This window comes from Poecile atricapillus, chromosome 14 (genome assembly GCF_030490865.1).
Source record: "Poecile atricapillus isolate bPoeAtr1 chromosome 14, bPoeAtr1.hap1, whole genome shotgun sequence".
NCBI classification, from domain to species: Eukaryota; Metazoa; Chordata; class Aves; order Passeriformes; family Paridae; genus Poecile; species Poecile atricapillus.
The window spans coordinates 16,480,300-16,506,367 of record NC_081262.1 but is presented as its reverse complement, the minus strand read 5'-3'; the positions used below and the strand labels follow the sequence as shown (position 1 = coordinate 16,506,367).

The following is a 26,068-nucleotide window of genomic DNA, read 5'->3' as shown; positions in this document are numbered from 1 at the left end:
CCGAGGAGCCGGGGGGGCTCCGGGCTTGACTTCGCTCCAGGTTCAGAGCCCGATTCCCGGTGTCAGGACACAAATGGAGAGGGAAAGACCCTCCGGGAGGGCACGGGGGGAGCAGCAGGAGCACCCACGGCAAACACAGCCCGGGCACTCGGGGGTCCCGGGCCACTCGAGACACCCCAGTGACAGCCACAGGCGGGGTGAGCCCACGGCAGAGCCCAGGCTGTGCCCAGGGGACAGCGAGGGGCTCCGGGAGCTCTCTGCAGCTCCAGGGGGGTCTCTGCCCTTTGGGGGACAGTGGGACAGGAGGGGTGCCGGGATGGACCCACACGTGAGGAGCAGAGCCCTGGCACAGGGGAAGGGGAGCACCTGCAGCATCCCGTGGCTGATGGGGAGCACACCTGAGCCCTGGCTGCGGGGACACGCCAGCCCTGTGCCCCTCCCGACATCGCAGCCTTTCACAGCTCTGCACAGCGTGGCTCACCCCTCCCCACACCTGCAGAAACGTGGGGCAGCGGCGAGGTGAACACAACACCTGACTGGCCAAAGTGAGTGCCAGCAGCCTTCTCCAGCTGGTCACAGCAGCAGGAAAACCAGGGACAATCCTTTCCTGAGCTCCCGGGGAGCCCAGGGACCACCGGCTCCCTCCCTGCACACATTATAGCAACATTCAGCTCCCAGTCAGGGCACGGGACTCCCCTTAATAAAGACATTTTTCATCTCCCCAGCCTCAGTGAGAGCGAGTTCAAAGCGCTGTGAAATTGGAAGCGGTCACGGTGCCCGCGGTGCTTCCCCAGGCAGGGCACAGGGAGCTCCTGCTGCCCGGAGCACATAAAGCCCAGACAGCTCCGAGTCTCTGCAGTAATTGATCCTTTTCTGAGGGATTTTTGACTGTGACTGGGGCTTCTAGCAGCCCAAAGGACTGCTGGATGCTCTCAGAGGGGCTCTGATGCCCGGGGAAGCCAGGAGTGCCTCTCACCCCGTGTTCTGCTCTTCCTGCCACAGGGTGATGGGGAAATTGCAGCTCAAGGTCTGTGAGCACCAGTGGGAGGACAGGGCAGTTCCCACCAGCAGCAGAGTGGTTTGTGTGACTGCCAGGCCGAAGTGGCATCAAAATCACACTCATGACAAGGAGGGGGAAATGGCCAGAGTGAACCCAGTGTGCATGCAACCACAGAGCAGCCACTGGGGAGGGTGAGCAGCTGCTTTCCTGTTCCCAGTCTTCTGGCACCGGAGAGGGGGACACCTCGTCCTGGCACTTAAAGAGTGACAGCTCTGTTCTGACCTTTATGGAGACAAAAGACAGAGAGGGGTGACTCCGCTGCAGGGCAGCAGCAGCGCTCTGAGCGCAGGGACAGGGCACGGCATCATCTCCCCTTGGGAGAGCCCAACAGCAGGGCTGAGCTCTGCAGCCAGCACCGTGTGCCAGGCTCTGGGGATGCTGGGCTGGGCAGCACACCCTGCCCTGGCCCTGCTGCTGCCTGGGGCACGGGGAGGACACAGCTCAGGGCTGCCAGGGAGGCTGACACTGAGGAAATGTGCCTGGTAACTCGAGGAGGCTTCTGTCAAATAAACAGCTTTTATGAATATTTCCCACTGTGTCTGAGCTGCAAACCCTGTGCTCTGTCTCCACCCTGCAGACTGGCAGCAGTTACTGGGATATCACCTGGGATGGGGTTCCAGCCGTCCTGTGCCCCTGTGGGTGCTGTACCCGGGGTGTGGGACCACGCTCAGCACAGCACAGACTCTGCACTGTGAACTTGTAAAAGAAATGAAATGAGTTACAGGAACAGCTGCACGGATCCACTTCTCAGGAGTTCAGTGAGAACAGATGAGTCTCTGCAACTGAGGTGTAATCCACCCCTGCAGGGCTGGGTGGCATCTTGAGATCCCTCTGGCATTGCCCATTGCCCTGGACAGCTGCCCAGCCAGGACAGCTCCCTGCAGCCCTCCCTGTGGCTCCCTGCCATGCAAAATGTGACATCAGGAATTGCATCTCCCCCCGAATGCTCTGGAAGAGAGGGACTGAGACCAGTTGCAGATTTTGCTGCCTGCTCCCCGTTCCAGCCACCTCCACCCGAGAGCAAACAGGCCCTGCCGTGCACACCCAATTAATCACATTGCTCAGGAAAATAAAGTGGCATAATTAATAACACAAGGCAGCTCTATTGGCCTCTGTGGCGCTGCAAATTCCGAGGCAGTAACGCTTGGACATGTTGACCTGGATTTCATACACAATCCATCAAACCATCCCTGCCTGGCCGGGTCTGGGGAAACAAGAAATGTACAAAAAAGATAATTAAACAAAAGCAAGAGGGACAGCACTGGTGCCCCCGTTATCACTCCCAATGTTGTGGGGATGGGACCCCCAGTTCTGCCCTTTTCTCTGCACAGGTTTTGGTATGTTATGGGCCTTCTTCAGAGAGCTCCCCAGACACACTGCAGAGATCCCCAGAGAAATTCCACCCACTTTCTATTTCATTACTGTTGTCAGCTGGTGAGAGACTGATGTGTGTTCAGTGGGAACCCTTTGAGGAGCAGGATCAGGTGAGGGGTGAGGATGCAGCTGGCTATTAACTGAAACTGGATTTAGCATCCCATTAGGGAGATGGTATCTGGCAGCAGCAAGGGAAAGGTTTGCTGAAAGAGACTAAAATATTTTTAATAGAGAAAGGGAATCCTCTGGTCAAAAAAACCAAAATAAAACAAAACAAAACAAATGAGTTTGTTTTACTCAGCTGTGAGGGCAAAGAGGCCGTGAGGGAGCTGGAGGAGCTCTGGGCCTCAAGGCTGTACCTGGGCTTGGGGCTTCCATCAAGGCTTCACCTACTCAATTAGTTTAATAATGTCTGTCATTAGTCATCTTTGTTGAGTCCTCATTTGGAGGCCATTTAGAGGGGATTAGAGGAAATCTCCGCTCTTTATCCCCCTACAGTAGTGATTAACTCCCACAGCATTTTCATATTGATGGAATGAAGCAAAATGAAGCCATAACCACAAAATCCAATGGCTGCAGCCTGGAGCAGGACTCAGAGCCAGTGTGAGGGGAGGAATTGCTGGGATGCCAGCTGGGGTGCTGAGCTGTGCTCGGGGGAGCGCTGAGGATGAGGCTGCCAGGGCAGCTCAGCGCTCTCAACGCTGCTGGGTAAGATCCGGCACACTGGGAGGGGAACCACCAGGAAAAAATTTAATTCAGGATGGACCCGACTGCAGGTACTCCAAAATCATCAAACTCCGTGAGATCCACGGAGGAAAGCCTTTGGCTGGAGATGCAATTGGTGTTGTTCCAACAAGTGGGAAGCTCTGCAGAGAAATCCTCTCCCTGAGGAGCGGCTCGGCTCCCCGGAGGCCCCCGCCGGCACGAAGGGCACAGAATAAACATTTCCTAATCCAAACCGATTCCAAACCACCTGTTGGGCAGTGCCAGCAGCTGGCAGCTCCCCGGGGCTCTCCGCACCCTCCCTGCTCAGGGCCAGCAGCGCCCGTTCCTGCCTGGAAAGGCTCTGCCCGCACCTGAGCGAGCCCGGCATCCCTGAGCCGAGCCTGCCGCATCCCTCCTGCCGCCTCCCGCTCTCCAGAGAAACCCCGCTGCCACAAACAGCCTTTTAACATTATTTCCAGAGCCGCTGTGGTGAGCTGCCTTGGCCCTTGCGCCCCTCGCCACGATCCCCAGCCCAGCTGTGCCGGCATCTTCCTCCCGGCACCCCCGGCTGCGATCCCTTCCTCCGGCAGGAACGCGCTGCAGCCGGGGCACGGAGGGGATCCGAGGGCTCGTGGATCTTTCAGGGAGCGCTCGGGTTAATTTGAGAGGTTACTCACCCTTCAGCGCCGAGGGATCCCGGCGGGAGCGCTGCTCCTGCGCACGCCGCAGCCTTGGTGGGGAGGAGAGAGCAGAAATGAAACCTCTGCGGGAGCGCAGCGCGCCCGCATCCTCTGCCCGGGGCTGGGGAGCGGCCCCGGGAGCGCCCCGGAGCCCCCGGCCGGAGCCTCCCCCTGCCCCGGGGCCGGGCACTCACCTGGGCCGGGCTCCGGGGGCAGCGCTGGCTGCGGGCACATCCTGGGGGCTCGGAGGGGACCCCCGGCAGCTCCGCGGCTCCCGGGGCTCCCGGGGCTCCCGGGGCCGCTGCTCCTCGCCATCGCCGTCCCGGAGCTGCGGCCGCTCGCTGAACGACTCCTAAATCAAAACGACGCCCGTGCGGAGCCGGAGCCGCTTCCTTGGCATGGGCACGGCTCCGGGTTTCGGTTTAGCATCTACTGAGCCAAGTCCTCGGTGCATTCTGACTTAAATAACTAAGGTTAATTTGATTTGATGCACCGCTTCATTACCATAAACAGCTCACAGTGTGTCAGTCCTCTGTAATTATGGTTCCTTACAGCCGGCATCTTGTTCATTTTCCATCAGTGCTGGAGCTTCCCTGTGATCCCCTCCCAGCCAAGCCCTCCTGCCTGAACTCCCCCCAACAGTAATTAGGTGTCATTTATTCTGCAGTTGACAGTTACACTCATTTGCAAAAATAGGGGCAAGGATATAAAATTTACTTTCCATTGCAGCCACACTTGCCTCTGGTGGCTGGGAGGAAGCTGTGAGTGCAGGGGCCGGCGGGGAGAAGGGATGCTCTGAGGGAAAGGTGCTTCGGGAGTCCCGGGGAGCCCCAGCAGCGCTGGGTGAGGCTCAGCAGTGCCCACGGAGAGGCAGAGGAGGGCAAGGTGTGCTGCCAGTCACTGCCCAGGCGGGATTTCTGCCCCTGCTCCTGCTGCCAGGGAGGGAACTGCTCTGTCGGCACCCACAGCAGGAGAGGGGCGCAGATCACAGCCCAGACAGAGCAAACTGAACACACCAAGCCACCATCAACACCTGTCTCCACCTTTTGGGCAGCAGTGCCTTTGCCAAGGTGGGCACTGCCACCCTCCTCCTCCTCCTCAGCTGCATCTTCCCATGGCAGTGCAGGAGCAGCCGGGAGCCAGGGATGAGGATGGGCGCTCCAGGCTGTCCCTGTGCTGCTGGGGCAGGGAATGGGACTGCCCATGCTGATCTGTCCTCTCTTTCCTCCTTGTCTCCCATTTAGTTCCATCCTTGTGCTGGAGGTGCCATGCTGGAGACATTTGCCGTCTATTTTGCTTGACAAATGACTCCAGTATTTGGAATCTCCCTTATTTGCCACGCTGGCCACAGCGAAGCAGCTGGTGGGACAAATTCCCCAGCTCCACATGCTCAGAACTCACCAGCCTGCTGCAAGCTGGGAAAATTTGGGAGCTGAACAACGAGCAGCACAGAGAAATGTGAGAAGCTTCAGACGGTGTCTGTGGGTAGAGCTGCAGATGCCAGGAGCAGCCCGACACACAGCGGCAAGGCTCAGGAGCACAGAACACACAGCAGCAGCCCTGCCCCGCCGGGTAACGCTGCCAGTGCCAGCGCTGGGCTGGGACAGCACGGGATCAGGATGGCTAGGACAGGAGAGCAAGAATAACCAAAAATATAGGAGAGGAAATCCTGGTAAATGACAGGAACAGCCGGTGTGCCCCAGGAGAACCCCAAATGTGAGCAGAATAGCCAGTACACAGGGGGAACACTCAGAACACGGGAGGAACACTCAGAACACAGGAGGAACACTCAGAACACAGGGGGAACACTCAGAACACAGGAGGAACACTCAGAACACAGAGGGAACACTCAGAACACAGAGGAACACTCAGAACACAGGGGGAACACTCAGAACACAGAGGAACACTCAGAACACGGGGGGAACACTCAGGACACAGAGGAACACTCAGAACACAGGAGGAACGCTCAGAACAGAGGGGGAACACTCAGAACACAGGGGGAACACTCAGAACACAGAGGAACACTCAGAACACAGGGGGAACACTCAGAACACAGGAGGAACGCTCAGAACAGAGGGGGAACACTCAGAACACAGAGGGAACACTCAGAACACAGAGGAACACTCAGAACACAGGAGGAACACTCAGAACACAGAGGAACACTCAGTACACGGGGGGAACACTCAGAACACAGGAGGAACACTCAGAACACAGAGGAACACTCAGTACACGGGGGGAACACTCAGAACACGGGAGGAACACTCAAAACACGGGGGGAACACTCAGAACACAGAGGAACACTCAGAACACAGGAGGAACACTCAGAACACAGGGGGAACACTCAGAACACGGGGGGAACACTCAGAACACGGGGGGAACACTCAGAACACAGAGGAACACTCAGAACACAGAGGAACACTCAGAACACGGGGGGAACACTCAGTACACGGGGGGAACACTCAGAACACAGAGGAACACTCAGAACACAGGAGGAACACTCAGAACACAGAGGAACACTTAGAACACAGGAGGAACACTCAGAACACAGGGGGAACACTCAGAACACAGGGGGAACACTCAGAACACAGAGGGAACACTCAGTACACAGGAGGAACACTCAGAACACAGAGGGAACACTCAGAACACAGGGGGAACACTCAGAACACGGGGGGAACACTCAGAACACAGAGGAACACTCAGAACACAGAGGAACACTCAGAACACGGGGGGAACACTCAGAACACAGGGGGAACACTCAGAACACGGGGGGAACACTCAGAACACAGAGGAACACTCAGAACACAGAGGAACACTCAGAACACGGGGGGAACACTCAGAACACGGGGGGAACACTCAGAACACAGAGGAACACTCAGAACACGGGGGGAACACTCAGAACAGAGGGGGAACACTCAGAACACAGAGGAACACTCAGAACACGGGGGGAACACTCAGAACACAGAGGAACACTCAGAACACAGAGGGAACACTCAGAACACAGAGGGAACACTCAGAACACAGAGGAACACTCAGTACACAGGAGGAACACTCAGAACACGGGGGGAACACTCAGTACAGAAGCAGAATTCCCAGCACACAGATGATTCCAGACAGGCGCTCTCCTGGCTGCAGGCTGGGCTCCATCTGCTGCCTGGCAGAGCTGGGGGTGCCTGTGGAGCCATCCCTGGCTGGTTCCTGTGAATCCCCCGGGTCTCCCTGCCCTGCTGCCCTGGGCTGCCGAGGTTCCCTCCCTGCCAGCTCCACACGCAGACCCTGCTCCTCACAGAGCAAACAGAGCTCAGCCACAACACTCAGTGACCATTTCTGGGCTCTTGAACTGCAACATCCCTGGAGCTGAAGCGATGCTGTTTGCACAGACGGCAGCACTGGGCTCTGACAATACAAAATAGATATTGTTAAAAGCCACTTAAGCCTTGCCATGGGAGGATTGTGGACCCTTGGAGCAGAGCCCAGGGGACAGCCCTTTATTGTCATTGTGACCAGGTCAGTTTCTCCAGAACGCAGCAAATTATTTATGAGGTGGTTGGCCTGTTAAAACATTAACACATCCATCACCTTGCTGCTGATCCCGCTGCCGCCTTCACAGCGCTGTGCTGGGCCTGGGAATTCACTGGCAGTCGATTTGCTCCAAGTCACATTTGGAAGAAAACCCCCACGCCCAACTCTCACTGTGACAGAGTTACAGCAGGACCTGCCGGCTGCTCCAAAATCCCCGAGACTATTTTCCCTTCTGGTTCTGGTTCTGGTTCTGCTCCTGTTGTTTTATTGCATGGTCTAAACAAAGGCACAAATTGGGTCTTTAGTTTGCAGAGATACCTTAGAGCAGTAACAATCAAATTTAGCCATTACCATTGGAATCTGAGCTGCCCTGTAAGTGCTGGGGGTGGGAGCGGGGATGAGGCAGCCCAGCCTCCCCTCTGAAAGTGATAAAGCACCGGAGCCGGAGGACAAATGGGCTGTTGAGGCTGTGGGCACCCCGTGGTGACAATCCAGCAGGGACAGGCAGATAGCGCTTCCCGGGAAGTGGGGACATTTTACTTCTGTCTGTGAGACACAGGAAAGACTGAGAACACACAAGGAATGGGAATTAGTGTCTTAATCTACTGTGTTTACTCTCGTCCCTTTCTTCAATGCCTTTGGCTACTCATTTTCCTGCATCTGATATTTTATTATCACGTCTCTCATGACATTTCCAGATACTTATTAAATCAAAAGGAAGAGCTCTGCTTTGTTCACCGAGGATCCCAGAGACCTGGTGGAGTGGCTGGGGATGCCTGGAGAGGGGTGTCTGGACCCAGCTGTCCCCTGGCTGGTGGGGGGAAGGAGGTGCCCCAGCCCTGCTCATTTGGGTGAGAGAAGCAGGAGGAGGAATAAAAGCACAGTCCAAGGGGTGCTGGGGAGCTCACCCCACTCCTCTTGCACATCAGCCATGGTGGAATAAACCTGGCAGGGACAGCCAGCTCACCCCAACCCCGTCCCCTCCAGCCTCCACGGGCTGCATGCAGCAAACTTGGTATTTGCTGGGGTCTTAATTACTGATCATTTGTTCACAGCCTCTGATGAACTCGTTCTTAATTCTCTGAGCTGTCCATGGGAACTCTCCTGTGCTTCCTTGGCTCTGGGTTTGGCAAGGGCTGGGAAACTCAGGGTCCTGGGCAGGTCTGTCAGCAGAGTCCTGGTGTCCTGCAGAGTTCAGCTCTCGTGTCTGAGGGTTTAGTGTTGCACGTGCAGCTCTGGAGCCAGCTCAGAAGCAGAAGTGGCTGTGGGAGCCACTGAGCACAAGGCCCGTGTGGATGGAGCAGCTGGGAGAGCTGCAGTGGCACAGTCAGGAAACTCCCGTGGGAAGATTTGAGGAAAGATCTGGTTCCTGGTGCTGGAGGGAGGTGCTGGTGGAAGGTCCCTGGTGGTGGCACCCAGCTGGCTGCTGGAGGGTGGCTGCCCCCTCTCTTTGCACCTGGTATCTTCCCACTCTGCGGGTCCCAGTCCCTTAGGGGAGATCAGCCCATGAACTGCACTGGAAGCAGCAACAGGGCCTGGAAGAGAAGTGCCTGAGGGCAGCCCTGAAGCTCGTGATCCACAGGGAGCGATGGAGCAGAGCACAGAGTGACAGGGCTGTGCCCAGCGCTGGCCCCAGGGCTGGCAGGGAGGAGGAGGAGAGGGGAGGAAGTGTCCCTGCATGGGGTGGCTCTGGCCCTGTGACTCCAGAAGATGCTGCAGTGGGGTTTGGCTGTCCCTCAGCCAGCACAGCTGGAGCACAGCTGGAGCACAGCTGGAGCACAGCTGGAGGTTTGCACCCAGGAGTGGCCCTGACCCCTGAGACTGGACATGGATATGGTGGCACCTGCCAGGAGCTGTGCCCTGGCCACAGGTGAGACCCTGGGGGTGCCACACGGGGCTCGGGGGGGGCCCAGCTGGCCCTGGGGTTTCCACCACATCCTCTCCCTCACACTTCTCTCACTGTTACCACAGGGGAACATTCACAGGAGCAGGTTTTGACGGGAGCAGAATTTCTGCCATGAAACTATTACAGAGCCAATTAAACTCAGTAAAAATCCAGAATGTGAGCAAAGTGCTGCGGGAGAGCAGAGGAGAGAGCGGGGCTGGTGAGGGGTCGGTGCGCTCAGGGACAGCCAGGCACAATCTGGGACAGCAGCAGGGAAATATCGTCCCCAGCAGCGGCACCGCGGTCCCTCCGCTGGAATCCAACGGGAGCCGGGCTTGGGAGCGGCAGCGAATGTGAGAGCAGGGCAGGGCAGGGCAGGGCAGGGATGGGCAGGGCAGGGCAGGGCAGGGCAGGGCAGGGCAGGGATGGGCAGGGCAGGGCAGGGCAGGGCAGGGATGGGCAGGGCAGGGCAGGGCAGGGATGGGCAGGGCAGGGCAGGGCAGGGCAGGACGGCGGTGCCATTAAAAACCTGCGGAGCTCATTCCCCCAGATGGCAAATCCCGACTCCAAACCCGAGCCCGAGTTTGCCGGAGCCGCTCAGGGGTGATCGGGAGCCGCGTTCAGCAGCACCCAGAGATCGCTTTGCTGCTCCAGCGAGATGCTCGGAGGTGTCTCCGCAACACGCGGCTCCTTCAGCGCCACAAAGGGCCCGCGGTGGCCCGGGAATGCCCCGAGTGTTAAATACGGGATCACAGGGCCCTGCAGGAGCTCCTATCAGCCTCACCCCGAAGAGCTTTGGTGAAGAATTAGCTCAAGGACAGAGAACACGGAATGGCTCGGGGCGGTTCAGCCCGCGGCGGCTGCGAGCGATACCGGGGCCCCGGGCGCTGCCCCCGCTGCCGTCCCTGCGCTGACAGGGGGGAAACAAAGGCCGATCAGGGCAGGAATTCATTCATTCCCAGCCCGACACGCAGCTGCCCTCTCCCAGCGCGGCTGCCAGCCGCCCCAGACGCGATTCCCCGTTCCCATGGTCTCCAGGGAGATGGCGATGGACCTGCATCCTAATGCCGGGCAGCGCCCGCAGCGGCTCCTCCGGCCCTTCCCGGCCCCCGGCACGGCGGATCCAGCCCCGGCTCCCGCACCGCGGACACCGGGGCACGGTGGGTGGCCCCTCTCCAGCGGGGACATCCCGGGGACATCACTGGGGACATCACTGGGGACATCACGGGGGACATCACCGGGGACATCCCGGGGGACATCACCGGGGAGGGACGAGGCATGGAGTGAGCACTAAAATAAACCCGCATTGTCTGAGAGCTGCCGTTTCAAGGCTGCCAGCCCGGGCTCATCGCTGGGCTCCCGGCTCCAGCCGCCCTTGGACGCAGGGGAGGAGGAAGCGGCCCCCGAGCCCACCCGAGCGGGACACGCCAGGTTGAAGCCCCGGCACGGAGGCACCGAAGGCGGCGGAACGCCCGCCCCGAGGAGCCCCGTGAGCAGCAGCAGGACGCGGGGAGGACGGACACACGGACATCGGCCGGAGCCTGGCGGCTGAGCCCCGGGGCAGCCGCGGGGCCGCTCCCGCATCGTGTGCCCCGCATGAGAATGAAACACGAGGCATTAATTGCTGGAAGGATCCGTTCACTCACCGAATGGGGAGCCTGGTCCCGGCGCAGGGCTTGGCAGCGCCACCCCTGGAAGGTGACAAACCTGCCGGGATTTCTGTATTTTGAATTTCTGCTTTTTTAGGGTCACAGGTTGCCGCCAGCATCGGTGGCAGCGTCGCGTGCTGGGGTCAGGGCTCACCTCATGAGCAAACCTGGTGAAGTGCCACCACGACCCATTTTGGATAGACCCTAAAAAACTTGGTTGTAAAAACCTAATTTATAAAGGGGTCAATGAAATAATTAATTTTTGAAGCAGGCTTCTAACCTTTAGGATCAAATAATTTCGAGGGGAGGGGGCAGGAGAGCAGGAGACGGGAACGAAGTGCCAAGATTTTGATGAATATTTAATCCACGCTCCTCAGCAGCTCCCGCGCTTGGAGCGGCGCCAGCACCGGCTGAATCCGTCCTTTGTTAACAACCGAATCCACGCTGCTGTTGTGGGTTGGTGTTTGCGGCTCAATCAAGCTGGAATCTGTCACAGCGGATCGGGAGGGGCTCGATGGGCACCCGCCCACCCCCACGGCTGGACAGGCCCCCACCCTGCCGCCCCTACAGAACCCCAATGCATCTACACATTTTTATTTAAAATGCCTACGTCTGTCTTGTTTGCCCAGCCAGAAACAGCAGAGGATACTCCCAGAGGCTCGTTCCTGCCATATCAAGAGCAGAATTTCGCATTGTTTGACGTGTTCTTAATTTCGAGCGGAAAATAGCAAGGCACGTTCATTTCTGCAATTCCACCGACAAATCTCTGCCCTCTCCCCGCGTGTCCGACCTTCCCTCGGTGGGGCAGCAGCAGGATTGTCACCGCAGCCCCAGCGAGCATCAACAGGCTGGAATTCCAGCCCGGTTCTGCCTCATACTGACGTGCACATCAGGGAAATGAACAGGAAAATCTTCCCTCTGGAAATCCAGCAGCGCGGCAGTAAAATCAGAGAGGGGCGAGCTCCGGCCCTGCAGCGTGTCGGTGGTCGTGGGTACCTGCCAGCCCTCCCCACTCCCAATTAGTTTAACTAATTAACTCCGGCACGGGCGGCTGTGTTCTGCCGGAGGAGGGATTGGCTGCTCCGAGGGATGCGCTGCAGCGGGGGCAGCGAGCAGCGCTCCATCGGCATTCCCGGCACACGGAGCCGCGGGAGAGGGAACAGCCGGCTGGCCACAGCCCGGGGAAAAGGGACAGAGACAGACAGAGACAGACAGAGGCAGTTTTCACCTGCTGCTCCATCCGCTCCTGCGGGGCAGGTCCTGCCCTGGGTGCTCGGGGCACGGCGCTCGCTGGAGCAGCGCTGGCAGTGCCAGAGCCGCGCTGTGCAAGGGGTGGCAGTGCCACTGTCCCTGCCCATCGTGGGGACCCTGCGCTCGTTCGGGGGGTGCCGCAGACAGGAGGGCTCTGGGGCAGGAGGCACCGGCACAGCAGCACCCTGCTCTGGGGAGCCAGAAAGGGTGGAAAACCACCGGCATCAGGCGACCTGCAGCTCTGGGTGCCAGCCCCAAGGGTGGGGTGCCACAGCTGCTGACCCTCACTCCGGGTCACCTCTGTTCCCCCAAACGTGGTCACACACCTGCCAAAGCACAGGGGCACAGAGAGCAGCCCAAAAAGGGCAGGATTTTTGCACTTACTCTCAAGAGCAGCTCTGATGTGGAGGTTCCTTTTCCCTCTCTTGGCACTTCACATGCCCATGTCACGTGCTGTGACAGAAGTGACATGTTGAGGTCCCTCTGGAGGGATGGGGACATGCCCTGCCCGGAGCTGGGTGCCAGGCACGGGCCCCTCTCCTGCCCACCCAGCAGAGGCTGCACACAGCATTCATTTGTCTGTCCAGGACCCCCATTCCCACTGCCCCACATCCCCCCAGCTGCAGCTGGGCACAGGGAGGATCTGCTGCATCTAATTAAAATATTCATCCAGTTAATTACTGATAATTGTGCATTTTCCTCTCTAGTCCAGGCTCCAGTAAAGCTTGCACTGAGGACAGCAAAGCAAAATGCTTTGTTTCCAGTAGTTTTTTAAAATTAAAAACCTCAATTTGTCTTAACATGACACCAACAGGCAGCACAGCATTCCTGGGCTCCAGCCTGCTCTCCCCAGCCATCCCTGCAGTCACAGACCAGGAGATTCAATTATCTGCCAGAACATGTCCCAGAGGCATCCAGATAATTGCAAACATAAGTACAAAACCTGCCACTAATTATTAAAGAAACACCAAATAAGGAAAGCAAGTGATGGAAAAGTTGCTGCTGGTGCAGAGCCCAGCCCCACGTGCTGGAAGGGCAGAGTGTCCCAAGGGTGTCCCTGTCCTGGAGGGACCCCCAAGCCCTGCAGGGCAGGGGGAGAGCCCTGAACCCATCACGGGCCCCCTGCTTCCTCTCCATCACCCAACACAGTGCCACAGGCTGAACACCCCCAGCTCTCCCAAACCGTCTCTATGGGATTTAACTGTGATTTAAAAAATAAAAGAAGAAAATAAACGAACGAGAACCAACCCCACAGGTGGATTTGGACTCAGGCTTCATCGCTGTTTGTTGGTGCTGTCAGTATTCACCAGTTGCTTCCATCCCTGAGTTCAGCTCTCTTTTCTCCCCAGTTTTCCAAGCTCAGCTGTTCCTCCTGCCCGTGGCTCTTTGGATCCCTTCTCCCTGTGCCTCACAAACTCCCCAAGAGCTGGCTCTGCGTGGCTGCAGGATGCTCAGAGCCAAGCCCTTCAGCCCTGCCAGGCCCCCCAGGTGATGCTGGATGTGTTTTGGGACCCCCCCCCCAGTTCCTGTGTCCCTCCCTATGGCCAGAGGGGCCATCCCTCGGCACGGAGCGCTCCTGGCTGGGGCAGGAGGATGCTCTGAGCGATGATGGTCCAGACGCTGCCATGTGAGGGGCTTGGAAGGCAGCCCACATCTGAGGGCTCCTAAAGGGAGAGCAGCTTCTCCCTGACAGCATTTTGGCAAAAACTGGGTTATTTAAACACAACAGTTCATTCAGTCAAAGTAAATAATAATTATTAAATAAACCAAATTAAAATCAGGAAGACTCCAAAATATTCTCTGAAGCACCTGAGCACTTCGCTCCTCCTGGGAGGGACACGGGCTCATTTCAGGGCTGCAGGGCCTGGTGGGCTGGGAATGTGGCCAGTAGCCACCAGGCAGTGCTGGGATGGGATGGGATGAGGGTTTCTCTGTGTCCTCCCCACCCTGGGCTGCTGCTGCCAGCCCAGCTCATCTTCCCAGTGCAGTTTGCTCCTGGTCCTCAGGGTCTCGGACACAGCGGCCGAACAGGACCAGGGTCACAGTCCAGCCCCAGCTCCCGGCCTTTGGGCTGCCCCACGCCCATGGGGCAGAGCAGAGCTGTCCTTGTCCCTGCCCTGTGCCCAGGGTTAGACACAGCCAGAACAGATGTACAGGACTTGGCCAAACAGCCAGGGAGGGATCCCCAAATCCTCTGATTCCAGACTCGAGCACATCCGCTCCTGCCGGGCTGTGGGGACACACGGGAGCATCCCAGCCCCGAGGCACAGCTCAGCAGCAGCAGGATGTGTCAAACAGGACTTAATTCTATCTCCACGGTGACTTCTCCCCCATGTCCTCATTTCCCTGCATCCTTAAAAGAACTTGGAGTGTGTTCATCTGTGGCACAGAGTGCTCCACCAGCTCAGGCCTCCTGTGCTGGGCAAGGCTCTCTCCTTCCATCAGCACAATCACAATAATGATAAAACCAATGAAAACTTTTTGAGAGCATCCTTAGGAAACCTGGGATTCTGGAGAGTTTGCAGCTGCCCTCGGGGCAGGGCTTCAGGCAGGGAGTTCCCAGCTCCTTCTCTGCTCGGTTCTCAGCTGGCAGAGCACTGCTGAAGGCCGCTGGCTGGGGAACCACAAATGTCACCCACGTTTGCACACATCTTTATCTGATTTCCTGTGAAACATCACCATGTGTCTGTGCTGCTGGCGACACACAAAGCAAAACAAAACAAAACAAAACAAAACAAAGCACAACAAAACAAAGCACAACAAAACAAAGCATCCCCTCTCTGGTGGCTCCCAGCTGGAGGATGGTGATGCCAGGGATGCCGGGGCAGGGCTGAGCCCAGCAGCCCCCAGGAGGTTCTCACCCCTCGCCCGGATCCCTCACTTGTCCCTGGCCTCGTGTCACCAGCCCAGCGCCAGCCAGCCCGACAAATAACTGTTTGCAGCTGTCATTAGCTGAAAACAAGGAGAATCTGCATATGCTTAGTTTTAATTAGGCAGCTTGGCAAGGAGCCCTCGCTCGCTGCTACCAAACAGCCATTGCACTCACAGACGGGTGGCAGCAGCCTCGGAGTGCACACAGACAGACAGACAGACAGACACAGATACACACAAACACACAGACAGACAGACAGACACACACACACACACAGTGCACACACACAGACAGACAGACACACACAGACAGTGCACACACAGACACACACACAGACAGACACACACACACAGTGCACACACACACAGACACACACACAGATACACACAGACAGACAGACACACACAGACACACAGACAGTGCACACACACACAGACACACACACAGATACACACACAGACACACACACACACAGACAGTGCAGACACACAGACACACAGATACACACACAGATACACACACACACACACACAGACACACACACAGATACACACAGACAGACAGACAGACACACACACACAGACAGTGCACACACACACAGACAGATACACACACACACACACACACAGACACACACACACACAGACAGTGCACACACACAGACACACAGATACACACACAGATACACACACAGACACACACAGACACACACACACAGATACACACACACACACACACACACACAGACACACAGACAAACAGACACACACACAGACAGAGATACACACAAACACACAGACACACAAACATACAGAGGATGGACAAGTGCCATCCTCGTCCTGTCCCTCCCCACGGAAGGTGATGGGGCGGATGGTGCCCGGCCCGAGCTGCCCCATCCACATCCCCGGCCCGAGAGTGTCATTATGGAGCTACTCCAGTAAAAAAGTTCAGAATTCGATTTCAGTGCACATTTACTCATTACCTTGAATCTCAATAATAAAGCACTTAACACATACCAGCTCAAGAATCCCATTTCCCCAATCTCTGAATTTTTGATTTCATTAGGCCAAAGCAGCCAGAGAAGTACAAAATCAATCCTGTTTTCCAGCCTCATCCTCACCAGCACTGTGCCAAGGGAGACTCGGAGGGTGCTTTTCCTGTGCTCCCACCCTGCCCCACGCACAGCAAACCCCGGCCAAGCACCTGAACACCATCACCCACCTGTGCTTTTTCATGCTGGAAAGCACAAATCGAAGCAGATGAACTGGAAACCTGCCTTTTCTTGGGCAGAAAACACCTGGAATTTACCAGGAGGGCCTGACCTGAAAAGGCACAAAGTCCTGGGATGAAATCCAGCAGGGATCCTGGTGTGCTTGTTTTACCTTTCAGGATGCTCGAGGTGCCAGCTCACCCCCAGAACCAGGATCAATGTCCCTGTTTTACCATTTCTGCGCTGCTCAGCCCTCAGGATGGCCCCTCTGCATGGTGACACTTTCTGCCAGCACTTTTTCTCTGGCACTGCTGTCAGAATCCTGGAATGGTTTGGGTTGAAGGATCATAAAGCCCACCCAGTCCCACCTCTCTGCCATGGCAGGGACACCTTCCACTCCACCAGGCTGCTCCAAGCCCTGACCAGCCTGGCCTGGGACACTCCCAGGAACGGGAAGGGCTGGGACGATCCCTGTTCACGTGCAACTCCCACTGCGAATCTCACACCTGCTCATTTACTGAAAACTTTTTTATTGTAATCAAAAAGTGACATAACAGGGCTGTAATGTATTCTGCATTGCATCCGCTGGTATTTGGTAACTGGTACCAGCTGCTTCTGCCAGGCAATTAAAAAAAACCCGAATGTGAAAATCTTCACAGTACAGTAAACTCCACCCAAAATAATTAACGGTGGTTAAAAAGAAGATGCCCCAGCAAAACCTTTCATGTTACATGGTCACAACTCACAATTCTGTACAAAATGTTCACTTTTATAAAGCTCTGATGTAAAAATCAAATAATCAAGCAGCAATATTTTAAGTGCAGCACAGGGTCTTTCATGTCATTATTTACAACGCTTGAAGTCGTTTACATTTTAACAAAGATCATACAGATGACTTAGTAATTAAGTCATTTTTTCATTATCTGTCGATTTATGTCGTGACAGATTTCACTTTTTGGTCGTCTTTCTCTTTATCTTTGCTCTTCTTCGATTTTTTCTTCTTGTGTTTGTGTTTTTGGCTCTTTTCCAATTCTGTTTCATTTCCCACGTGTTTCTTATGCTTCTTGTGTTTCTTGTGTTTCTTGTGCTTCTTCTTCTCCTTCTTCTTTTTCTTTTTCTTGCTGTCCTGGCTCTCCCCTGAGCTGGCACTGCTGCTGTGGCTCCGTGTCTGGCTCTCGGAGGGGCTGTGGCTGCGGCTGCGGCTGATGCTGGGGCTGCTCTGGCTCTGGCTCCTGCCCACCTCCGGCTGCTCGGCGGGAGCCGGGGCCGCCGCCTCCTCCTTCAGCTTCTCCACGGCCTTTTCCTTCACCTCTTTGGGCGTTTTCCCTGCAGCCTCCTCGTCCTTTGCAGACACGTTGCTCTCGCTGTCGCTCTCGTTGTAGTCTGGCACAAAGGCGGCCTCGTCGGTCTCGCGGGTGAGGTCGGACGAGAGGCGCGCGGCGCTGCTCACCGGCGCCTTCGGCTTCGCCGCGCCCTTATCGCCCTGGCCCGCCACGTTCTCCTTCTCCACTTTAACTTCTGGTGAGTCCTGTTTCACCGGTGCTTTATTCCCAGCTGGCTCTTTCTCCTTATTGCTCTTGACTTCTGGTACATGCTTCTCCTTCTCCTTCTCTTTCTCCTTCTCCTTGCCCGGGTTTTTATCCGGGGGTTTGTGTTCCTCAGCGGGGCGCTTGGGGTCGTGCACGGCTTTGTGCTCGGCGGGTTTGCGCTCCCGTGGGGGGCTGTAGCTGCTCCTCTTGGCCTCTGCAGGGCCCTTCTTGGGCGGCTCCACACGCTCCTCTCTGGGTTTGCTCTTCTGCGCTGCTGTGGAGTCTCTGATCCGGGATGGGGAGTCTTTCCTCCGTGCTGATTCACTCTTCTCATCCCTGCGCTTGGAGCTCGAATGCTCCCTGCTGCCTTCGTGGTCAGACTTCTTGTCTCGGTTGGGAGTGAAGTCCTTCCCAGCGGATCCACGGCCACTATCGTGCTTCTCTGAAGATCTGCCGTCTTTGGAAGATTGAGATACAGTTTTTCCATTTCCTTGTTCAGCTGCACGTTCTGAGTGCTCTTTTTCTGGCTGAACACTGCTCTTCCTCTTCTCAGAACTGTCCTTGTCCGACAAAGAATGATCCCGGTCTTTGGTTTTACCTTTTTCACTCGACAAGGAACTTTTTGAACTCTTGGCATCGTGTTGGGTGCTTTCGTAACTCGCCTCTTTTGCAGCTTTCTGTGCTTTCTCCAGAGGCTCTGTCTCCTTTTCAATGTGTTTGAGGGGGTTTGGTGCCTTTGCACTCACAGGTTTGATAACACTGGTGGGTTTTCCTACAGCTGGGGGCACCTGGGTGGTGGATTTCACATCTTCCTCTTCAGACTCAAAGTCATCTTTATCCCACTTGGACTGAGGGACCTGGATCATGATAATGACATCCTCAGCAGGGGCTGTTATGTCGTTGTTATACTCCTCCAGGGTCTTAATGACAGTTCGTTTGGTGTCTGGCTTCTCCTCAGGTTTCCTGACAGGGCTTCCCCCAGTGGAACTCGTGCTGGAAGGAAAACCACAGACATTAGTAATGGCATGCACACACAGCCAGCTTTGGGAACGTTTCATAAACTGGCTTGTGTTTCAGTTCTAAATTCTTGGCATTTTCTTCAAGGATGTTCAATTAAGGGAGCAGACAAGAGAAAGGCTGAGTCCACTGCCTGAGATCATGAGCAATCAATTAATTTAGTATCTTGCTACTATATATTTAATTAACAAAGACACAAGATTATCAGATTGGGGACTGTCTGATCTGGTAATTCCTTCATGTCCTATTTCTCCCAATGGCAGATAAATTAGATATCCATTCTTCTTTCAACATGAAAGCAAGCAATTATGGAGAGGTACAGACAGGCAAAGTTTGATCCTCATGCCCCAGTTCTTCCTTAGAAAAACTGACATTTAAAAAGTATTTTAAGATTACCAAGACACTTTAAGTCCTCAACAATGTCTTAAATGTTTTGAGTTTGCATCACCAATGAATTAACTCTACCAGCTTCCTGTGCGGTACAAACTGCTCGTTTTCCTTAACAACATCTGAGTTTGACCCAAGAATAGTTTCATAAGGAAGATCATGGATTACTCCCTTGTTTAACACAAATTTAGCTGTTCCTTTCCTTAAGCACCATAAAGAATTGGAGGGGGCAGGAGGAAAGAAAGAAAGAAAGGGAAAAGAACTGCGGAGGTACCTGGTGTAATCCACAAGAGTCGAGCTAGCACCGTCAGCTGCTGCCACTTTCCTCCTTGCTTTTCCCTTTGCCTTTTCCGCTTTGACTTTGCTGCTGCTGGGCTCAGGTTTCTCCACAGCTTCTTTTCCAGGTGGCACGTTTTCCCCGCTCACAATCTTTTTTCCAGTTTCACGGTTAAGTTTAATCTTTTTGGACGGGTTGTTAAGAAAAGCAGCTTTATCCTTTTCTGGTGTCCGCTCTCCCTTCTCCCCCTCGGGCTCAGCCTTCCCCTTGGGCGATGTTTTCAATTCTGCACTTTCGGGTTTAGAGGCCTTTGCAGAAGTGGCTTCGTGTTCTTTATCAGCCTTTTCCTCTGCTTTTCTTTTCCTTTTCTCAAGTTTGGCATCGGAAAGTTTGCTTTTCTCAGCAGGTTTCTTTGACTTCTCCTCCTTGCTGGAGGGCTTCTCTGCCTTGGCTTCTTTAGGATGTTCTTTCTTCGCCTTCTCCTCCTTGGCTGGTCTGGTTTCTGGGTGATCCTTTGCCACTTTGGGATGAGCCTTCCGTGGTGTACCAAGAGCCTTCTCATCCTTCTGAGAGGAAGAGGTTTTAACACTGTCTGTCTTTGGCAGCTCTTCCTTGGCTTTTTTCACAGGAGGTTCTGTTCGAGGAGATTTTTCGCGATCAGGGTCCACCTTTTCCTGGGAAGCTTTAGCTGGTTTTGCTATGTTGTCTTTCTTCGGAGCAGCTGCCACTTCTACCTTCCGCTTTGTTTTCTCAATCTTTGCTTTTGGCTTATCCTTCTCTTTCTTCTCCTTTTCAGACACTGGTTTGAAAGCAATGGAATCTGCTTCCATGGGCTCGTCCCTTACAGGGGTGGCATCATCCCTGCTGGGCAGCATGAATAGAGAGTCTGTTTTAGCATCTTCTGTTGGGACTGGCTCTCTTGGTTTTCTTGCTCCTTCTAACAGCTCAACGTTGGGAAATCCTTCATTCTCATCCCCTTTTCTTCTCTTCCGGTGTTTTTTATGTTTATTGCCTTTGCCATCTCCCAGTGGATTTTCCACCTCCTTCTCTTTTGATTTTGTAGGATCTTTGATGCCATGGCTCTCTCTCCCAGGCTTCTCAGGGTAGTTTCCAGCTACGTTACGATTCCTGTGGCTCTGCCCAGCGGGATACTCCTCCCTCCGTCCCCGAGCATACGGTGAATTCTCTCGTCTGGTCCCAGGCGGGCCAAACCTTTCTGGAGAGAAGTTCTCTCTGTTCACCGGAGGCCGTGGCTGAGCACCCACGGCATAGCCCTTGTAAAACTTCTCGTACCACTCCCTGTAGTTCCTCTCCCACTCTCTGTATCTCTCCTTCTCAAAGGGGTCTCTGAAGTCCACCGAGCGGCCATAGTAAGCCTTCATGTCGTACGGGGGCACCTCTCTGTAGCGGTTGAAGTACTCGCGCTCGGCCTCGCCCTGCGGGACCGTCCGTTTGCTGGGGGACTGGCCCCGGAACACGGGGGACCTGGAGCGGGAGTGGTAGCGCCTGTACGGGGGCGAGCGGGAGCGGGAGCGGTGGTAGCCGTGGGAGCGGGACCGCGAGCGGTAGTTCCGACTCTTCCCTTTGCCTCGTCTCTGATACGGCGGCGACCGGGAGTAGGAGCGGGAGTGGGAGCGGCTAAAGGAGCGCGAGTAGGAGCGGGAGCGCGACGAACCTGAGCGGGACTTGGAGTAGGTGTACGAGCTTCTAGAGTAAGATGAAGCACTATAGGGAGACTTGGACCTTAAAAAAACACAACACAAAAAAATAGATGAAGTTAATTCCAAACAGTCGTTCTCCTCAAATCTTTTCCTCCCACATTTATTTTTTCTCTTTCCTCTCCACATGCTTATGTCAAAGCTTCTTTCAGCTGCTGACATAAAGCTACTGCAAATTGAAGAACTTGATAACACGTAAAAGTTTCTGCTCACAAGACAGAACAGCTGCTGCTTTGTTAGTGTCAGAACACACAGAAGGGTCAGTCTACTTCCACTCACTCTATCACACGAGCTACCAGAGCTACAGATTCCAGGACAGATTTCAGGTGGTTACACTGGCCTCTACTGGTACAGGAACACGCACATTTGTCACTACTCGGCAACCACATGCAGTGCAAATCATTTTTGTTGCAGTAAGATGCAAAAAGAGCAAATCTGAGCGGCTAGAGTGCAGAATCACACTGAGAAAACACCACGTAGCCTGAAGACAACAAAGCCCAATGTTAAAATGCCTGCTCGGTCTAGAAACTTCACTCTTTTTTGGGAATTTGGACAGGAAGCACAATCCTAATACTGCAAAGGACCTACAGACAGGCCTGTGGAATCCACACTGCCAGGCAGGTGTCCCAAAAATGTCCTGCACAGTCCTCCAGCTCATCCTCTCTTCAGCAATGATCACATTGCAAGAAAAATCCCATCTAAAAGCTCCTAACCTGAGTCTCCAGTCACATGGCTCAGTGCCGTGACTCTGGGAAAGCTCCTGCCAACACTGCTACTAACTACTCCTGCCCAAGGGATTTTTGGGGACAGAAAACAGCAACTACCTTCAGGTTTTTCTTCTACTATTTTTTATGAATCATTTCATATGATTCATATGTTCATTAGCACCGTTCCTCTGCTCCAGGTCCCTCACCAATTTCAGATTTCCCTACAATTAAGTCTGAGCTTTTAATTCCCAAGAAAAATTTAACAATGTCACCCAGCAAGTGAAAGCCCCCAGTCTGCAGTCCAGGTTCGAACATCTCATGCGAGATGGACAAAAGCAGAAATGAGGACAATTTCTCTCACCTATCTCCTCCAAACTGCTTGGGCTGCTTGGTTCCAACCAGAACAGCGAGACACTGAGAATGCAGCCCTTACAGCTATTCTGCTCCTGGCCTCCTCAGGGCTGTCAGGCAATGAAGGACACCACTGCAGGAACACCTCAGCAAGACAGACCCTCAGGGCTCCTCAGTGCCTGCTGCCCAATGCTAATTCAGTCACCTGCAATCTCTGCCACACTGGAGCCAATAACCTGCGTATGACACTCTTGTCACTGCTCATCCCTCAATCATCCAATCCATCTAACGACAGGGAGGTGGAGTGGAACTCCTCCTGATTCCTCTAGACAATCTGCTTCTCCATTACGGACATGTAAAGCAGTTACCTGGAAAACGAACGCCTACGCTCCTTTTGAATCTTTTTATATTCCATCAATTCCTTAGCAAAATCATTTGTAAACTCATCAAGTTTGGACTTTTTCTTTTCCCTGTTAAAATAAGTTTGACCTTTATTACAATTATAGTTTGACCTTTATTACAAAAGACATCAAGAAACAAAACATGGCCAATATGAGAAAATGTTTACTGCATGCAATGCAAAAGGTGAACATCCTATTTAAGCAAAAACAGTTCCTACAAGTTTTAGGAAAAGTTCTAGAATTACATTTGTCTTGGTTTAGCTTTTCATATTTACCATCTGCAATGAAAAAGTATATTGGAAGAAACACTATGTCACTTTTGCTAGGTCAGATGCACTTTAGCGTAACCGCAGTCCGATACGCTCCCCCGATACAGACACGAAAACAAGGCAACGTTAGCGAGCCGAATACTTACTCCTCTTTAAGCCTCCGTTGCTCTCTGTAAAACTCCTCCCTAGAGAGAGGAGGTGCTTGTGTCGTTGGGATGGTGTTTGAATGAGCCGCTGGCACTGCTGTTGGGACCCAAGCTGATGACATGTTTGCAGGAGCTGGGGGATATCCGGGAGGGGGGACAGTGTACCCAGCGGATGGAGGCTGCCCAGGTGGAAACTGAGGAGGAAACTGTGGTGGTGGTACCCCCGGAGGAAGAGGAAGAGCATGGGGTGGTGGAGGATACAAGGGAGGTGGAGGCACAGGCACAAAGACTGGTGCTGATGCTGGCAGTGATGGGGCCTGAGTCCTTTGGGCACGGTCACTGTGCGGGCGTCCTCGATTTGAACTTTAAAGAAACCCAAAAACACGTGTCACTGTTTGTCACAGCCTGCCAGAGCGTACAGAGGAAAGCGAAGCGGCAGCACGGCGGGAGCACTCCTGGTTCTCACTGGTCTCCGGCTTTCTGTTCACTCGAGACTACACTCAGTCCTGGAGCCTCATACTTGCCTTGCACATCCTCGCCCCAGCAGCTCCCTCAGCCTTCTCTCCTTACACTCTGCTTTGGGACTGTGGGCGAGGCTGCCACGGGACCCCCATCTCCCCGGAGCCAAGCACCCGCCGCTCCTCTGCCCCTCCTGGACACACCTTGAGCTTCCAAGCGCTGCGCAGGAATTAACTCACCTCTCTCCTAACCTCTCCCACATTTGTTTCCTGAGCTCCTGCCTCACGATGTATTTGTCCTGTTCTTGTCCCTGAATTGTTTTTTCTCTTGTTTACTGGATTTGAGATTTTAGATAACTTGAGGGATGGATCCTGGGTTTTGCTTTGATTTATCTTTCAGACTTTATAAAAACAATGACCCTTACAGCCTGGCTACAACAAATCTCTAACAAATGAACAACTAACTTGTCACTGCAATAACAGATAAAACAGGCTCCTCTCTCTAATGAGAAAAAGCAGCTTGGCACTTTGAGATGACTAAACTGCAGAAATACAAAACTGTCATAAAAATAACAGCCTCTAATTTTTCAGTAATTTGCTCAATCAGTATAAACTAAGTTGTTAAAGAAAGAATGTTGAATGGTGATTTCTACTGGGAAATCAATTTCTTCAGCCCTATTCAGTCAGCAATCAAAAGGGTGCTTTTCCATCTGATCTTTTAATTACATGTAATTTTTATATGTAATTTAGGTTTTCTAAAAAGTGTTCATTATTCAGAATCTTCTTTTCAATTATGTACTGGAGTTTTATTTTTCAATAATCTTACTGTAAGCACAGGTCCCCTTTGTTAAAGCTAATTTAAATTAAGCCACTTGAAAATTAATTACCACTTGAATTCTCCACAACTATTATTTCACTATAAATCAGCTGTTGTCTAAGTGATGTGTTACAGATTAATTTAACCAGTTACAACTAGTAATACATTAAATTTCTGTTGAATACTTACAGTTCCCAGCCTGGCCTGCGAAGTGCACCAGCTCTCATTGGATGACCTTTGGCAGCAGGGACAGGAAAAAAAAATATCCCAGTAAGTTTATCTGAAGACAATCTTTTAAACAAAATTCTAAAGTTCAAGTTTCTTACCAGTTGTGGGTATTGATTGTCCTTGAGGGCCCAGAAGACTTGGTATCGCTGGTTGTCTCAGTACAGGAACCTGATAGCCCTTCGGAATGAATGCAAACAGTCAGGAAATAAACCCTAGAGAGCATAAGAATCACTGTATGTGTTGAAATAAAATTTACCTTCTCTTCCAGCAAACTGCTGATTGACAAAGGGGAAGATTTGGAAAGCTCAGCAGCAGTCATCAGAGCAGGAGGCAAAACAGCATCGGCATCACTACAAAAACAACATATTTTTATTATTGAAACACTGCTTTGAAGTGAAATACAATATATATTTTGAAATATAAAGTCCAAGGTGAGAAAAGGCTGATTTCACTAAATGAAAAAAGTATTTTAAAATAATCTTCACCAGATTTACACCTGTGAAGTTGGAAGACTCCAGAAGAAGCACTGCTGAGGAGTCTGTTTGGATATTGGCATTTAGAGAGGAAGCTCTCTGCAAAAATACTTGATTAAGCAGTGCTTGAAAGGATGAGAATCCATATAGCCCACTGCAGCTTCAGAAGATGCAAAAACTGAAATTCCATTAGAAAATGTTTTTGTGCTCCTCTGAATTGTTATCCTTGTACTGATGGCACAGCTGAGCTGGCAGCTCTCTGGACACACTGGTTCTGTGCATCCAAGGCAGCAGAGTTCCAGGATGGAACCCTAAACCCTGGTACGGATTTTTGCATGAAAATATTGTTTCCTCAGTGTGAAAGAGAAATCAATGAGACACGAAGGTCTGATGGAACTAAATGGTGACTCTAGGAATGGCTGGCCATTTCAAATCAGAACCAGTCTCTCCTTCAGGGCAAACCTGTGCTGAATCACTGGTAAGGGAATCAAACAGAAACACTGCCAAGAAAATTCTTTCATGAGGTACATGTTCTATGTACCAAAGTGTCCTCATTCCAAATAAAAACAGAACCACGACTTCCACAATGGCCTACAGCTGTCATCATACACAGGTGCTAGCTGCGAAGCTCAAGAAAAATCTAACCTAAGCATTTTGATTTATTTTGTATTCCTGTTGATCTCCAGACCCCCTTACCGAAAAGGTCCATCCGGCTTCTCACGGAGAGAGAGGGACACTGCTGGAGGGAGATCAGAAACAACCACAGAAGACGGATTGACGGGCAGCCCGGCTGCCATGGACGGCCCGGGGCCCAGGGAGGAGAGGGCGGAGCGGGAGGCCAGGGAGGCCAGCGGGATCATGAGCGGGTCCTGCTGCCGGGCCAGGGCCGGCCGCATCAGCGGCTGCAGGGTGCGCGTTATCGTTTGCCGCATCAGCGGCGGCGGCGGCGGGGGCGGCGGTGGCGGCGGCAGCTGCTGCTGCTGCTGTTGCTGCTGCTGAATCTTACGGAGCCTTTTTGTGTAGCCGGTTTCATTTTTGAAGTTGTTGACAGCCTAGAGGTAGGGAAACACGTTTGAACAGGTGGA

The 26,068-nt window shown here is 53.6% G+C and overlaps 1 protein-coding gene across 7 annotated transcripts in view; it reads right to left on the bottom strand.

Moving 5' to 3' along the window:
• Positions 1-16,715: 16,715 nt before the first annotated feature.
• RBBP6 (RB binding protein 6, ubiquitin ligase) overlaps positions 16,716-26,068 on the bottom strand; it is a 28,357-nt gene continuing 19,004 nt past the window's right edge. For 5 of the 7 annotated variants that reach the window (XM_058849241.1, XM_058849242.1, XM_058849244.1 and 2 more), the window contains 8 exons: positions 25,680-26,035; positions 24,767-24,860; positions 24,609-24,687; positions 24,472-24,517; positions 23,008-23,370; positions 22,560-22,661; positions 19,413-21,158; positions 16,716-18,727 (listed from right to left, as the gene is read on the bottom strand). In XM_058849241.1, coding sequence (XP_058705224.1) covers positions 17,137-18,727; positions 19,413-21,158; positions 22,560-22,661; positions 23,008-23,370; positions 24,472-24,517; positions 24,609-24,687; positions 24,767-24,860; positions 25,680-26,035 — 4,377 coding nt within the window. In that variant the 3' untranslated portion in view covers positions 16,716-17,136. The remainder of the gene's footprint in view (positions 18,728-19,412; positions 21,159-22,559; positions 22,662-23,007; positions 23,371-24,471; positions 24,518-24,608; positions 24,688-24,766; positions 24,861-25,679; positions 26,036-26,068) is intronic. The other 2 variants (XM_058849248.1, XM_058849243.1) reach the window with 1 other exon arrangement.